The 15,695-nt window shown below is 50.1% G+C and overlaps 6 protein-coding genes across 6 annotated transcripts; 4 read left to right on the top strand and 2 right to left on the bottom strand.

The window, feature by feature from the left end:
• Positions 1-20: 20 nt before the first annotated feature.
• On the top strand, positions 21-2,352 carry AUEXF2481DRAFT_331324 (uncharacterized protein). The gene is made up of 4 exons (XM_013486428.1): positions 21-159; positions 215-447; positions 570-878; positions 926-2,352. The coding sequence occupies exons 2-4, from the start codon at positions 301-303 to the stop codon at positions 1,937-1,939; spliced, it is 1,470 nt and encodes a 489-aa protein (XP_013341882.1). The 5' UTR covers positions 21-159; positions 215-300; the 3' UTR covers positions 1,940-2,352.
• Positions 2,353-2,433: 81 nt separating this feature from the next.
• Positions 2,434-3,411, top strand: AUEXF2481DRAFT_31264 (uncharacterized protein; the record flags this gene model as incomplete). Its single annotated transcript, XM_013486296.1, has 3 exons — positions 2,434-2,500; positions 2,553-2,793; positions 2,865-3,411. The coding sequence occupies 3 exons, from the start codon at positions 2,434-2,436 to the stop codon at positions 3,409-3,411; spliced, it is 855 nt and encodes a 284-aa protein (XP_013341750.1).
• Positions 3,412-3,502: 91 nt separating this feature from the next.
• AUEXF2481DRAFT_41939 (uncharacterized protein) lies at positions 3,503-5,036 on the bottom strand. The gene has a single exon (XM_013486337.1). It carries the CDS (start codon positions 5,014-5,016, stop codon positions 3,925-3,927), a length of 1,092 nt encoding a protein of 363 aa, XP_013341791.1. The 5' UTR covers positions 5,017-5,036; the 3' UTR covers positions 3,503-3,924.
• A 961-nt stretch (positions 5,037-5,997) lies between these two features.
• AUEXF2481DRAFT_47591 (uncharacterized protein) lies at positions 5,998-6,758 on the top strand (the record flags this gene model as incomplete). Its single annotated transcript, XM_013486380.1, has 2 exons — positions 5,998-6,009; positions 6,069-6,758. 2 exons carry the CDS (start codon positions 5,998-6,000, stop codon positions 6,756-6,758), a joined length of 702 nt encoding a protein of 233 aa, XP_013341834.1.
• Positions 6,759-6,989: 231 nt separating this feature from the next.
• On the bottom strand, positions 6,990-12,840 carry AUEXF2481DRAFT_31261 (uncharacterized protein; the record flags this gene model as incomplete). The annotated part of the gene is made up of 2 exons (XM_013486295.1): positions 6,990-12,251; positions 12,298-12,840. The coding sequence occupies 2 exons, from the start codon at positions 12,838-12,840 to the stop codon at positions 6,990-6,992; spliced, it is 5,805 nt and encodes a 1,934-aa protein (XP_013341749.1).
• Positions 12,841-14,476: 1,636 nt separating this feature from the next.
• On the top strand, positions 14,477-15,683 carry AUEXF2481DRAFT_41934 (uncharacterized protein). The gene is made up of 2 exons (XM_013486336.1): positions 14,477-14,791; positions 14,864-15,683. Exons 1-2 carry the CDS (start codon positions 14,642-14,644, stop codon positions 15,644-15,646), a joined length of 933 nt encoding a protein of 310 aa, XP_013341790.1. The 5' UTR covers positions 14,477-14,641; the 3' UTR covers positions 15,647-15,683.
• Positions 15,684-15,695: the final 12 nt, after the last annotated feature.

Here is a 15,695-nt window from a genome sequence, read left to right as displayed (position 1 = left end):
TTTTCGAAGCTGTTGCTCCATTTCTAACAAAACATACTCGATATACTCAACAGCATAAATTATCGCTCTAGCGATCACCTGTCAATCAGCATGGCGACTCAAGCATCATTGCCGCCTGCATTTACGATGACACCTCCAACACCAGAATGCAAGGTTGAAGTTCGTCCATCACCAATATCAGGCAATGGACTCTTCGCGACTAAAGATATACCAGCTGGATCCACGATATTACTCAAAGCACGACCATTAACTGGCGAGCTGGATTTACCGAGACTGCAGGATAGTTGTCACAACTGCTTCATGTGGACGCAGAAGGCTGCTAGAGGGTGTGCTACTCATTCTGCATCGCCTAACAAAGAGCCTGGCTGTGCTGGGTGTCAGAGTGACGGTGCGGGTATTGGTGTCAAAGCTTGTACTGGATGTAAGAAAGTCAAATATTGCAGTAGGGTATGTTCTTGTTTTCATCTTCCGGTTTTGCTTTCCAAGTATGTGGGAGATTGCGTATCGGTCTTGACTTTGCGCATCAATCGTTGAGATGCATTCGCTCATACAATGTTTTTCTCATACAGGTTTGTCAGAAGCAAGCGTGGACTAGAGGTCACAAGAACGAGTGCACGCTCCTCAAAGATCCGAGCCTTCCTCCACTACCTAGTTCGGTGAGAGCGGCTCTACAATTGGCATCTCTCATGAGCAGCACTTCTGCATCTGAGGAAGACAAGGCAGGTATTCTTCGACTCGAAGCTCATGATCGCTCTACAATCGAGCAATACAGTGATATCGAACAGTACGAAGTAACGGTAGCTTCGGCGAGAGACCTTTTTGGTCGTGTCAGTCCCGATGATCCAGAAGCATTCAAGATACGAGACTACGTAGGGAAGGTAGGTCCGCTCACGGTGTTTGTCTCTAACGTTACTAAGCATGTTAGATTCTCCGCAACTCTTTGACCCTAACAACACCAACTCTGGATCCCATGGGCATCGCTCTAGATCCAATAGCTTGCTCGGCTAATCATTCCTGCAACCCGAACGCGAGTGTCCTCTTCGACTGCCCTAGAATCTTGATGCGATCCCTGGTACCTATCAAAAAAGACGAAGAGGTCTTTATCTCGTACATCGACAATACGGATCCTTACTATCGCCGTCAAGCCCAACTGAAGACTCGATACTGTTTCAAGTGCGAGTGTTCCAAATGTCGACTAGGACCCAACCAGAGAGAGGATAAGTGGGCACAATCGCCAGAGACTCTTAATACCAAGCTGTTGAATCTTGCTGCACTTGCAGCAGCCCGCTTCCCAACCGACCCTGCCGATTACATTGGAGATTCTAAGGCTGAAAAAGATCTGTCTGCTGTTCAAGGCAACATCTATCGAAACTACGAGGGATTGCGCAACCTAAAAGACAATGCTCAAGCAATCAAGGAGCTCGAGAACGTCATGCGGATTTGCAAAGACTCTGGCGTATGGCCCATCACCAGACAGCCTTACGCAAATGTACGCGTGGATCTTTCCGCTCGCATGCTGGACGAAGGTCGTCTTGGTCTTGCTCTGTTCCAGATGGCCAAAACATACTTCCTCATCGATCCAATCCTATACCCGCAAGACTTCCATCCCGTCAGAGTTCTTCACACATGGGGACTGGCAAAGACGTTGGTAGCAGCCTATTCTTCTGGCAACGACCCAAGCCAAGAAGTTGATCCTGGTGTGGAAGAGCTTTTCCAAAGAGAATTTGACTTCGTGGTGCCTATCTGGAGGATCTTGAAGAAGTTGAGCGTGGATGTGGTCAAGAGTCATGGTTCGGGCAGTAATCTTACTTTTATGGTTCATTCTCTTACTCAGCAAGTTAGAGAGGGTGTGGGTATGGAGAATCTACGCGAGATTGAAAGAGATCCTCTGCATATGTGGAGGGAGTTTGAGAGATGGGCACATTATTTGCAGTACTAGACGTGTATCAGTTCCGATAGATACGGCGATGAGTCTACTAATTGGTATCTGAAATTGGAGTGAAGCCTTTTTGAGGCTACCAAGCGCAGAGACAGTACTCTGGGAAGGCACAACTTTTCTCAAACACTCGGAGTCGGGAAGTTTGAGAGTGATCTTTCCTCATTCGACACGAATTTTGCACAAGCCAACGCGGTGGTGCATCGACGGCTCCTTCCAACACTCACTACTCTCCATCCGTGACTGAGGCAGCCGCGAGCTCTTCGCTCCATCTGCCACTTCCGTTTTCACTTTCAAATCTGAATTAAACCTGTCGACTCTCCTTCACGGACCTCAATCACTTCCACAACTTGTCACGCTCTTCACCGCCGGACTCATCCCAATTCTACCTATAACTGTCATACTCACCATCACTCACACATCACCAACACCGTCGCATTTCCGACTCCGTCCTCGTTACATCTCAACACTTTGCAAACAACACAACTACTGTCATCATGGCTAAGCCCAAGTCCAAGCCCAGAACCAATTCCAACGCCAAAGTCAAGGTCAGAGCCCCTCCAGGTACAATTTCCCGCACTGTTTCACTTTTGCACAGTACTAACGATATCAATAGCCACCAAAGTAACCCCAAAAGCCACAGTCAGAAGTGCTTCGGTCGATGAACCAGACACTTTCAACACTTCAGACGCCGTTCAGCCACGTTCCCAAGATACACACCAGGCAGTCACTCTTCTTAACTTGCCTCTCGAACTTCTCCACGTGATCTTCGACTATGCGGCTGATCGCGATCATCTCAAACATCACCGCTATACAATTCGAATGCGTGAGAGAGAGACAGCCTCGGCCCCGAATTGGTCATCTACCAGCCTTCCTTGTTGATGGTCAGCTCGGCGCTACGAGCTAGCTTGACTCCCCACTTTTACAGTCGCTATCCCTTCCACCTCAGGATCGACACAAGATTGATGATGAGCAATAGCGTCGGCGGTCCTATGAGGCTACAACACCTTGAAGGTCTGCTGCCGTATCCACTGGGCCTGAGTACCATCAAGTTGACCCTGGTGATCCATGAAATCTCGAGAGACGGTTTCGACTTCTCTTTCCCTGTCGACTTGGGCGTGGAGTTGTTCAAGAGGTATCGTACCAAGAAGCTCGACTCCGAGGGTGAAGTCATGTCTATGCACTTGAGTTGGCGACTGGTGTGTATTGACCCTTTACTGACGCCAAAGTCTGGCGTGCGACGCATATTCGATTGGTATCTCCAAGAGCTGATGGACGAATTACATCAGTGGGCAGCCAGCAGAGCAGTCCATAATTCGTGGAGCTTGGAGAGATTTGTCTTGTGGCTTGAAAGATGGCTGAAGACAGACATCAGCTTCTATAGCACCAAAGGAACGCTTTTGGGGTGTCTACATGCCAAGACGAGATACGACAGGGTTTTGGCTCTCGATCACTACTACGAGGGAGCATATTAGGCGCGTACGAGGATAATTTGGTGGTAGCACACTATTGGTTCTCTGACTTATGCTCACATCGTCTTCGAGATGAATCAATTGCCCTACAACTGACACAAGTCAGCTCCACTGCCAATCCAAGATGATACGGAGTCTTAATCATTGATTCGTTTGTGAAAGTTTCCATTTGAATCGTCCTTTCACTGTCCGTAAAAGATAACACGAGTGTTCATATGCAATGACTTCCTCCGATCCATATTCGAAGATTTCGCATAGCTTGTAGGGAGATGAGGAACAGAAAAAGTGCAAAAAAAGCAAAATGGAATAGTACCTGAATCGTAGATTAAATGTCTCCTTGAACAGGGCAACATCATGGCTGTCAAATGAATCTGTTTCGGTTGCGATCTTGAGATCTGCTCGTCGGAAAAATCATGTCTCGAGAAACAGCTTGACTGACCTCGGCCCCTCTTCCTGAATTTAATAGCCACGTCTGTGATATTGAGTTTGCTTGTCAGGTATCCTGGATATGTGTGTTCAGCGAAGGCCATTAACCATAGAGTCATCCACAGCCTTCTTGGTTAGCATCTCCAGCAATTCATCATTAGTCTGCTTGTTCGTCTTCTTTTTCTTCTTGAGGGGTCTGCCATCTTCATCGCCGTCATGTTTCTTGGAGTGAGTCTTTGTGCTTAGCAGCTGATTGGGTTCTTCGTTAACGCATGTAGTCTCCTTGACGGACTTGTTCTTTGAAGCCACAGATTCTTCTCTGGCAGCTAGCTTGGCGATGGGTTCGCGAACCGTCGAATGCTTCTTTTGCTCTTCGTCACTTTCCTCGGCGTCGTCGACCATGGCCTGATAGAGTCCTTTCTTCACACCTGTGGTCTCTATGGCAGACTTCTTCTTGGAGGTAATGACTTTTGATGAAGAGGGTAATTTTGGTGCTCCTTTGGTGATGGAGTCGTGCTTGCGCTTTTTGGTAGCGGAAGACTTGGTGGCGGCTGAGACGTTCTTGACTTCTTCGTCGCTTTGATCATCTTCATCGTCCTCATCTTCTGAAGTCTGATCTGCTGATTCGGTAGCTTCATCTTCTTCTCCAGCCTCTTCAGCTCTGATCTTCTTTCTGACATTCATGAGTGCGATACCCAGAAGATTCTGTCCCCACTGCTCACGGGACACTCTCTTTGCTCCCGCAGCAGTGAATCCAATCCCCCAGATATTGTCGTTACTAGCAGCCTCAACCAGCTCCCTATCTCCAGTCTCCAGCAGAACTTTCTTGAACTTTTCATTCTGACTGAATTTGAGATAATTGCCTCTTTCGACGATACCACACTTGACCTTATCCCAGACAACATCCGTGAAGTCCTTGATCTTGCGACCTAGGGCTTTCTGAGCTTTGGAAGCTGTGGTAGCCAGAATATTTGCGGCAATGTCCGGGCTGCTGAAGGTTTGGGCTTTGCCATACATCATGTATTGTTCTGCGCAGTTGAACTTGGCAGAAGGGTAGTTTGGGTCGGTGAAGGCGCCCTTTTGAAACTGGGAGAAGATGCCGTAGGGCTTTTCGCTCATGCCGTAGAAGTAGATGGGGTCGGAGGTGACCTTGACCTTTTGCTTCTTGCTGGACGGGGCCATAATTACAATGGCAGTGGGCGATTCAGAGTTGATGTTGTCTGAGGAGACAAGATGGTTGGTGATAAAGTCAGGCAGTGGGTGATGTGGTGGTGATAGTTGTCAAGTGTAAATGAAAGCGAAGGTGAGGATAAGATTGTGTCGAAGTCGCGACTTTGTTGAACGCAGCTCACACAGAGAACGGATGCGTCTACGTGTGAGGCTGTTCAGCTGGCACTGAGTTGAGACTGGTGTGCTTCAATGCCTGGGAAGAAGGACAAGCAGCTGTGAGGAATGGTCGCTTGAATGGTCAAAGACAAAGCTGAGACCTCACAAGTGAAGCAAAGACAAAGTAAGAGTACCCGGCTGTCTGCGATGACTTCCTAGTGATGTGATCGAGAAGGAAAGCCTCTAGCTGAAACAGAGATCCCGGATCAAAGGAAGGAGCGACTGTACTCACCTAAATCAGCAAACGGGTCGGTATGCTTACACTGAGAGCGGGTTAGTGATTCAGCTAGAAAGCTGTCTCTCTCAAGCCAGAGGTGCATGAATCTCAAAAATATTGTGCTACCAGACAGCACCAGCTACGTGAGTCGGTACTGGTGAGATATTTGTACATCTATCTACACATGACTTCCACTTGGAGGAAGTTCCGCGATTCACCACATCACATCACATTCTAGAGGTTGTTAGTATGGGGTTCTTTCCAGTATATCGTTATAAGACATGTTCTGGTTGTGAATGGAAGTTTTGGTGATGGGAAGTTCTGTATGGCAGTCGCAATGGTATTGTGGCCCGTGCACCAGTCTCAAGATGTAGCTCAAGATTCAGTCCACCATCTCTTCGCGCTTCAACAGCCAGTATACCAACCATCTCAACTCGCGCATATCCTGGTTCCACATCCTCACCTTACCGGAGCGACTAGATCAACCTTCTCCCATCGGTCTTTCGACGACCCGACCCACGTAGCGTTACGCGCGCATCCACACATCTAACCCACACATCATGGACTACCAAGTACGTCTACCTCATCCGCCCCACCCAACTCTAACCCCCGACTAAACCTCCGACCTCAGAACAGAGCAGGTTCCAAATTCGGCGGTGGCGGTGTAGCCTCAGCCAGCGCAACAAACGCCGATCGACGCGAACGCCTCCGAAAACTCGCCCTCGAGACAATCGACCTGGACAAAGACCCTTATATTTTCAAAAACCACGTCGGCAGCTTCGAATGTCGCCTCTGCTTGACAGTCCACCAAAATGACGGTTCCTATCTCGCTCACACCCAGGGACGCAAGCATCAGACAAACTTGGCCAGACGTGCTGCCAGAGAGGCGCAGTTGGGAAAGGACAGAGATCAGAATTTGAGTGGGCTGTCGCAGGTGCAGATTAAGAAGAATGTGGTCAAGATTGGTAGACCGGGGTATAAGATTACAAAGACGAGGGATCCGTTGACGAGGCAGTTGGGTTTGCTGTTTCAGTTGCAGTATCCTGAGATTTCGCAGGATGTTGAGCCAAAGGTTAGATTCATGTCTGCCTTTGAGCAGAAAGTCGAGGAGCCTGATAAGCAATTCCAGTATCTGCTGGTCGCTGCTGAGCCTTACGAGACGTGTGCTTTCAAGCTCCAGGCTCGCGAAATCGATCGCTCAGAGGGCAAGTACTGGACTTGGTTCGATGGAGACAGCAAGGAGTTCTGGGTTCAGGTCACCTTCAAGACCGAGAGAGAGGAGAGATACAGCGGTGTGCCTGGTCTGGCTCCTAGGCGCTAAATCTTTCAACACACAACCACACAGTTGATCATTTCACATAGCGATGGAGTTTGGCGTTTTGGAGGAGGTTATTACACGTAGAATGGGGTATTATGACTGACTGAGCTGAGCTGAAAAAACTTGTACCATGAGAGAGCACAAAAAAAGGAACAAGAAATGAAAAACAAAAGCAACCTTTCCCAAAAAATAACAATGACATAGTGTCGTTCCCCATGTCGGACTTCCTAGCAATCATTCCTTCCGTGTTGGTGATGTGGATGCTCGTGGCGTTGGATCAGGATCAGGGTCGCTGTTGTAATGCGGTCGAGGCGTCATGTCCGTATCCACGACTCTGATTCTGCGCGGCAGGAACAACTCTGGCGGCGTCAAGGTTGCTCCCTCCTCTTCGATCGCCGCTTCCTCGTTGCCTGTGAGCGACGCGGTCGCCTTGAGATTATGCGTCGCCATATCTCCTTCGTTCGACACCACGCTTCCCTGACTATTCGTGCGCAACATCTCTGTTCCTAGCTTCGATGCTCCTCGTGTCTTAGACTTGGGCGATCGTGCTCGGATCTGAGCGTTGCCCAGCTCTTCGTCTTCATCGTCTCCTGACTCTGCACACTCGTGCATTCCAACCTCGAAAGACCTCTTCCTCGCTTCGATTGATTCTGACGATCGCTTGCGTGGTGATACTTCTCGTGGACTTTCGAGTTGTCCAGGTGCGGAGATATGTTCTGTCAACGCCGGCATCTTGGTTTCGGGCGGAGGTTTCGTTCTTGCATGCATCACCTCCTCTGGGCTAATGCCAAGCCCGCCGAACTGACGCTCAAGCTCTGACTCTTGCCAATCGTTGGTGTGTCTGCTTATGATCACCGGAATGGAGTCATATTGACTGTCTGTCTCAGGTATTGAATTTGATCCTATTGAGTCCTCCCTGCTCGATCCTCGGAAGCTGTTCGTCAGCATGCCAAAGCCAGATATCGAACTAGTTGTTGGACTCTCTTCTGTTAAGGGAGATTCTCTTCGGAGACTCGAGGACGGCATCATAGGTAGTTGTGCAGGCGTCCATCCTGGAGGAGGAGGTTTCCACTGACAGAGTCGACTCATGACCTCGGTCAATTTGGCCGTATCCGGAGGCTTCTCAATCAACGCATCGAAGTAATGCGGCGCTTGCAGCTCTTTGAGGTATCCGGTGACCGCGACGATTGGAGTATGCGAGTTGGCATTCTTTGTATCGCGGATCATGCGAGCCACGTCTGCTCCATTAATTTGAGGCAACTTGAACTCCATCATGATGATGTCGAACTTGACCTCACTCATAGCATAACGCATTGCTTCAGATCCATCTTGCACTGATATTGTGCGACAACGAAGCTTCTCGAGGAGTCGTTCCATGACAAGGCGCGACACTGGGTGGTCTTCGCATATCAATACATCCAGTGGTCTGAACGCAGGCCCTTCGGCCAGGGTAATTTGTGAGAGTCTGCGAGTGCTCTGCCTCCTGCGTTGAACTCTCAGCAGAGCCTTTGCGCGTTGGTCTTCGTTATCTGATGAAGATGGTGAAGCATCGAAGGCCATGCTTCTTCGCTTATATTGAGAGATCGGCCCAGGTGGCGTATCATCATCTTGAGATCCTATGGTGTGAGAACGCTGCCGTGGTGACGATATGCTACCGCGCCTGCCGTTTGGTAGGGACGACTTTTCTGGCATGTAGCCCTGTTGGCCGTTCAGACTCTTTGGTATTTTGATCGGAGATGAAGCTGCGGACAAAGATTTGAAGCCAGCTGGGAGATTAGGAGCATCCAGCAGGTTACTATTCAACTGCAACGCGCTGATTTGCTGAGCGAGTGACGAAGAAGTAGACGTTTTCCTACGTTCGTGATGTCCTCCAGCGCTGAATGACACTAGCAATGGTGACGATGGCTGGGAGCCTCTGCTTGGTGATGAATTCGTCTTGCTCAAGAGAGAAGGTGAAACGGGTCTATTGTTTCCCTTGTTTGATGATAGCGTACGTTTCAGAGGCGCGGGTCCAACTGGACTGGACTCAACCGACGGAGACGGCGAGACTATCACCGGAGACGGAGAAACAAGGCCTTGAGCGACTTTATTCTGAGCTTGCATTGCTTCAGCTCGAAGCTTCTGAATGACATCTTTATTTGCTTTCTCCAACACAGGAAGATTCTTGAATTGAAAATTGCCAAAATCATCGGTCGCAACTGGCTCGCTTAGTCTTCTGCTACGGCCGTCTCTGACGTGTGCAGGTATATGCAGGGGCATGAGTCCTCGCTTGATCGAATTGACCTGATTTCTAACCCTGGACAAGGCGTCATGGGGCCTTTCGGGATAATCGGCGCCAGGTGTGTTGGGTGATGAAACCTGATCCTCGAACTCGGCTCTGAAGTTTTGTAGCGTGGCCCCTCTGGAGTCGAAATATTCTGTATCCTCGGGATTCGCTGGCGCAGGGATGAAGGACGCCTCCTCTTCTCGAAGAGTGTCCCACTCTACATCAGTGAACCATGGGTGAGCTCTGATCTCATCTCCGCCGTTCGCAAAGTTTTCGTCAGTATTGGACCCTAGTCTCTCCTTGGGATCCGAACACATCAGTTTGTTCATGAGATCTTTTGCTTCCGAGGTCACAGGACACTCCTCATCGTCAGGCCAATCAATTTTACGATCCAGGATGTTCTGGAACACCTGATCGGGAGTCTCTGCATGAAATGGTGGGTAGCCGTATAAGCACTCAAAGAGTATACAACCCAATGACCACCAATCACTCATCTCATCTTGACCACTTCCGTTGATTGTTTCTGGTGCGAGATAGTCAGGCGTGCCGACAAATCTGCGAGAACTGTCGTCGGGATCGAATAATGCCATTGGTGGCGGTAGCATACCAGATTGGCCAGGCGGTGTGCCTAGACCGCTCATGTGACTCATGACAGGGTGAAGAGCGTATGGTTCTGGTGATTCGCCTTCGCTAGCTGTTTCCTCTTCAATCGGTGTTCGTCTCTGATAATTAGAGGGCTCTGTGTCTACGATAGAGAAACGACGGAACATGTTTGCCAGAGCATCACTTTCTCCGCTATCGCTTCGCTGACCAGAGGCTCTTCGTGAAGGCTCGCGAGATTCCCCTCTCGTCAAGCTGAAGTATGATGGCTGACCAAGCTCTCCCGCTAAGGCGGGTGTCAGTCCTGGCGTAGGAACTGGAGATTGACTGCCATTGAAGTCAAAGGAGGTGGAGCGTGACGAAACGATAGATGCTTCGCGTTTTCCGAGCTTAAGTAAATCCGGTGCATCGCCCAGCTTGTTGTTTTGCATTCTCTTTTGACGCCCGATAAGCCCCATCCGCGAAAGACCAAAATCTGTCAGCTTGAGGTGTCCTTTCTGGTCAATCAGGAGATTGTCTGGCTTCAAGTCACGGTGTACAATCTGTCTATCGTGCAGATGTTGTACGCCTAAGACAACTTCGGCCAAGTATTTCTTTGCCCAGTCTTCGGGCAGTCCACCTAGTGTTTTGACTAGAGAGGCGCAATCACCTCCGTTCAGATATTCCATGACAAGATATAGGTAGTCTTTGCTGGCAAAGGTCCAGTAGAGCTTTGCGACAAAATCACTCTCACCCTGCCACATCATGATTGCTCGCTCGGCCTTAACGTTGGTGACTTGGTTCTTGGCGACCATGTCGGCCTTCTTGAGAACTTTGATGGCATAGTAGTCTCCAGTGACCTTTTTCTTGGTGAGGTAAACACTACCGAACGCACCTTTGCTGATAGGCTTGATGATTTCAAAATCTTTGATGGAGGTTTGGACCGCCCGAGGCTGCGGGTTACTGTTCACTGCACTCAACCTGGGAGAAGACGGCGGTCGGTACGACTCAGAGTATTGGGTCGCAGAAGATTGGCGTCGGTGATGGTGATGATGGAGTGACTGAGCTCTTAGGATGGGAGATGCGAAATGGTGGTCGTGAGACAGTAGCGGGGAAGTCAGAGGCGAGGGAATAGATTCTCCACCACTTGGGATCCGAGGCTTTGCGACTCGCAGAGGCGAAGAAGGAGCAATGCTGCGGGTTGGCGATTGCTGTCTACTGGTGTTCGCCAAGCTGGGGAGCACGAGACTCCTTCGCTTGTGTTCACGGTTGCTAGTGACCCGGCTGAGAGCCAGCTCAGGAGCTGGTGAGTCAGTTCGCACTGGCATTGAGGCCAACGAAGAACGGACACTACTATCACTCTCCGCACCTGCATCGCTTTCTGGTGCCAACATCGCCGCTCGCTTCTGGTGGATTAAAGTACTGAGGGCACTTCCATAAGAACGTGGCGTCCTAGCACCATGAGGACTGTTTGACCGCGAAGAACCCGCATTGGATGAAGCCCTGCGATATGAGGACGCTTCAGGAATATTGCGCAGCGCCATGGTCATGGCCGACAGCGCTACAGGTGATCCGTAAGGGTTGATCGAGAAGTCCTCCTGCATACCTTCAGGCAAGCGGGACGATGGGCCATCAATGTCGGACATGGCATCCCCGATTTGGCTGAATTTGTCATGATCTTCGTTGTCCTGTTCTTCCTCGTTCTCTACGTCGGCCGAGGAGGATTCGCTTGAGTCACTGATCTCTCCACTAGCGATACGTGCAGCTCTAGCAACTGCCTCGTCGATACACTCTTGCACCAGGATATGGAACTCGATGCGAAGACGTTCTGAATATTCCAGGATGCGTCGATGACGGAATATAGCGTCTACTTTTGCTTTGCAAAAGCCCGAAGTGTCTTCAGCGAGCAGCGCGAGACCATGTTCGTTATCGACAGTATTTGTGTTTGGTGGTGACCATTGCAACACTTGTGATATCCTACCCTCAGACTGAGGAGATTGAGTCCTGATCTCACCGTCTTGGGAGCTATCTTTGACGGCAGGTTGACTGATCTCTAAAGCAGTGTCACAAAGATCAAGGACGAGTTCGACTATGCGAGCCAGAGGGCGTCTGACGGCGAAGGCTTTGGCTCTCGATTGGCCCAAGCCTGAGCGGGAAGTACTTCGTGCCTTGATCTGAGGACCGGCGGGAGATGCACGGCCGGATGAAGGACCAGATGAAGGCTGAGAAGCGGGTCCGATAGGGAGTCCTTTGTAATCGCATAACGGTGTTGGAAGGGGAGAGCCCGAGTCGGGTGCTCCGGGGCGAGAATGGTGCGTTTGAGCTTCCAAAGCATCCAAAACCTTGACGATGGCAGCGCGGTGCTCGGTCAAGTTTTCTTGGGCGATCTGAACATCCATTTCGGCCTTGTGCTCCTGCATGCATAACTCAGTGTGCTTCTCAAACCACCAAGGCGTGATCTGACGCTCGCAAATACGGCATAGTACTGGAGGCGGGGGTGGATGATCAGCTGGATCATCGCTGCCGATCTCGGCCAGATGGGTCAAATACTGCGCCAAAACATGAGCACCAATTCCCAAAGACTCTACAAGGACGTCAGGAAGGTCTATGGTTATCTCACGGTGAACTGCAGGTTTGATCATCCACATGGTCTGCAAATGGTCAGTAATGCTCTGTGTCAGGGTTCTCGTCACATACATGACTCTCATCTCCAGTGGCTCTCTCATAGACCATGATGCCTTGAGCTTCGAGGTTCACAATGTGTTCGTGATGGTCCTCATCTTCCGGACAAGTGTCGAAGGCTACTGGTTCGGCATGGGGACTTTCGATGGTGAGTTCGGGACTCTCTCCGACAGGTAGCTGGTATTTGATAGCGAAGCGGATGATGCGGCTCTTTGTGTCGTCGTTTTGCATGAGAGCCATGGCATCTGTGAAAATGTTCTTGTGGTCGACAATAATATCGGACATGGTCTTCCCAACTATCGACTCTGGATCGACACCGCTGAGGTCCTTCCATGAGGGACTTGCCCAGCGAATAGATCCGTCGAGATTGAGATCCATGATTGCGTTGAGAGACTGTTCGGCAGCGCGTTTGAGATCATCGCGTTCCTCTCTGATGTCCATGCTGACGGTTCTCTCCATTGTACCTCTGTACTCAGAGTCCTTTGTCGTGGCGGCCTCCTCTTTCAACGCGATAATGGCAGGCGGAGCCAGCAGTGCCGGGTTTGGAGAGTCGGACATGATGTCGTTTGTGTGCGGAGATAGTGAATTGGAACGTTGCAGAGCACCTGCCCGCCAGGGCAGCCCAGTTGAGGCTTCGCTAGATGCGCGATTCGACCATGACCATCGTGACCAGGACCAAGATGGAGGCTCCAGCACTTGTTGACGGCTCCTCGTACTAGTTGGTTGTCGCTATCGGGGGTGATTGAGAGGTCGTTCACTTTTTGGCGGCTGAGACAAGAGCTACGACGAGCGACTGCGAATTGGCGGCGACCGGAAAAGAAATCCTTCGCTGTAGATCGCTCGACCGACAATGGCGTGTGTGGCCGACTAGGGCGATTGACGAAGAGGCGAGGAAATTCCGTACGGCACAGTCAAATTGTGTTGGACGCAGTTGCGGCTTTGAAATGGCAATGGGCTTGACGACGAGGTAGGTCGAGCGATGATGGCCAACCATTCACCCTGCCCCGCTCCTCCCGCCCGCTAGCTTCTTTGGTCAATGCTAAGCCTTTGTTCTATTCGGTCATTCCCGTCCCTATCTCGCGACTCGTGACTTCTCCTAGAGAACATGCTGCAACTTGTGCCCGCCAACAAATTGTTCTATTCCAAGTCGCATCATGCTTTGTGAGTTCATACTCACCGTTGAATGACACGGCTCACTTTGGACTTTGGCGACGCTTCTCCGTTCTTGCTCCCTCCATGATTCCGCTCACCGACCCAATCCAGGGTCTTTTGTGTACCGTACCAAGGCATGTGACGGTGCCGCACACCCAGCCCGCCGTTTGCGAGCCCATCAACGACGTGCTTCGCAATGGAAATTACAACAATTTGCTTACCGCTGCAAATCTGGTACCCTACATCACACACCACACAGAAAGCTAGACGCATGATTATGCAGCAACGCCTTCGGTTGTCCCGTCGAGCTCGTCGAGGCGCGAGGCGGCATCGGAAGGCAAGTAGTCCCGCGCCATATCTTTATAACTATCGCTCTGCTGTCGGATGTCGCGGCAGGAAGCGTGGTACAAGGTACTACTATAAGCAGCTACCTCATACTCCTCCCTTTATGCTTGTTCTCCATGTCATCTTGCTAGGGGTACAACCCTGGCTCGACACTTGAATGTCTTTCTGGCATTTGTCGTTGCCTCCAATTCTTGCTCACTCTAATTCATCTCAATCTAGGACATCATATATAGATATCTACCGGTATTTCTTGCATTTTCTCTGCGAGATAGTACTTCTGGATGACTTTTGCTACTTTCTACATTGATGGCCTGCTTCACAGAAGCTTACCAACTATGGGTCTGACCTCGAACTTGTCACCACTCTGGATTTTCAGCGAAACATGAAGAATCTGGTATCAAATGAGTCGCAACTACCAACTTACTTGGATTCCCCTCATAATCCACGTTGTTTACTACCGACACAAAGCCGCTGTCGAAGAGTTATTAGCACACACAATTCTGAAAAGGCCAGGAGCCCGAGCTTTCAATCGCCAAGCCCTCGTCAGATCGATCAGGGACGCTTCCGCAGATCTCCCAGCCTCCTCAAACCCCATCACGGTTCGTAAAGTTCCACTACATGATGTCACTATATCGAAGCCTCTACCGTCGCGCGATGCTTCAATGAAGTCAATGACGATGGCTTCAATAGACGATGCGCTGGCATGACCGAACTCTGCTTCCTAAGACTCTGTAGGTATATAATCAGGTAAAGAACCATGCTATTAATCAGAGCAACACCAATTGTAAGACACCTCGCCAAATCTACCTGCTTTAGAACAGTATACCCTTTCAGAACCTTTATACCTTCGATTATCGCAAACATGCCGCCAAAGGACAAGTACACCGATCCCAAGCTTCGCGATGAAGTCAAGGAGGAGATTCACAACAGCGACAAAGGCGGTGCACCAGGCCAATGGTCAGCCCGTAAAGCCCAAATGATGGCCGCCGAGTACAAGAAGCGTGGTGGAGGTGTAAGTAACCCCATTTGCACCAGACCTTCTCATCTCTACCAGTCCTGAACATCCACTAACATGGTCTTCTAGTACACAACCGACAAAAAGGACCAGGACGACTCCCAAGAACACCTCTCAAAATGGGGAGAAGAAGACTGGCAAACTAAAGACGGCTCAGGAAGCGCAAAGAAAGAAGACGGAACCCAACAACGCTACCTCCCCAAAAAGGCCTGGGAAAACATGAGCGAAGAAGAGAAAAAGGATACCGACAATAAAAAGCAAGCAGAAAGCAAGCAAGGAAAGCAACACGTCGAAAATACCGACAAGGCAAAGGAAAGCAGAAAGCAAGCTAATGAAGAAGAAGATGAGGAGTTTGAAAAGAAGAAGAATAAGCAAGAGGAGAAGAAGGACGACAAGGAAGAAGAGGCACAAGCTGGTGATAAGCGTACTCGTTCTTCAAAGTCTGCTTCGCCTGCGAAGAAGCAGAAGCAGAATGACGGTGTTGCAAAGGAGACTTCTTCACCTTCAAAGTCAGAGTCCAAGTCCAACGGCAGCAAGAAAGACTCGAAGGATGACAAGGATAACTCCAAGTCCAAGTCCACCTCCAACGACAAGAAAGACAACTCCTCCTCCTCCTCCGACTCCCCCCACGGCACCCCAGCCTCCTCCACCCGCCTCCCAAAAAAGGATCAACAAGTCCAATGGAAAACCCTTGGCAACTGGACAAAAGGCACCGTCCTCGAAGTCGCCCACGAAGAAAAAGAAGTCGACGGCAAAAAAGTAAAAGCAACCAAAGAAGATCCAAGAATCGTGCTCAAGAGTGATTCTTCCGGGAAAGTTGCTGTGCATAAACCTGATGCTGTTTTCTTTTGATTTGGTGACAAGGGCTGAGGAGAGGAGGAGGAGGAGGAGGAGGAGGAGG

The sequence above is a fragment of the Aureobasidium subglaciale genome, assembly GCF_000721755.1.
Source record: "Aureobasidium subglaciale EXF-2481 unplaced genomic scaffold scaffold_17, whole genome shotgun sequence".
Classification (NCBI taxonomy): domain Eukaryota; kingdom Fungi; phylum Ascomycota; class Dothideomycetes; order Dothideales; family Saccotheciaceae; genus Aureobasidium; species Aureobasidium subglaciale.
Note: the sequence above shows the minus strand (reverse complement) of the source record. Positions and strands in the feature narration are given on the sequence as shown.

What these genes read in the sequence shown, in the direction of transcription:
- AUEXF2481DRAFT_331324 (XM_013486428.1), top strand. Translation starts at nt 301, where the DNA reads ATGTGGACGCAGAAGGCTGCTAGAGGGTGTGCTACTCATTCTGCATCG. An exon ending in AAGTCAAATATTGCAGTAGG is followed by an intron (nt 448 to 569) that starts GTATGTTCTTGT and finishes TTTCTCATACAG; the next exon opens with GTTTGTCAGAAGCAAGCGTG. An exon ending in TACGAGACTACGTAGGGAAG is followed by an intron (nt 879 to 925) that starts GTAGGTCCGCTC and finishes TAAGCATGTTAG; the next exon opens with ATTCTCCGCAACTCTTTGAC.
- AUEXF2481DRAFT_41939 (XM_013486337.1), bottom strand. Translation starts at nt 5,016, where the DNA reads ATGGCCCCGTCCAGCAAGAAGCAAAAGGTCAAGGTCACCTCCGACCCC.
- AUEXF2481DRAFT_41934 (XM_013486336.1), top strand. Translation starts at nt 14,642, where the DNA reads ATGCCGCCAAAGGACAAGTACACCGATCCCAAGCTTCGCGATGAAGTC. An exon ending in ACAAGAAGCGTGGTGGAGGT is followed by an intron (nt 14,792 to 14,863) that starts GTAAGTAACCCC and finishes ATGGTCTTCTAG; the next exon opens with TACACAACCGACAAAAAGGA.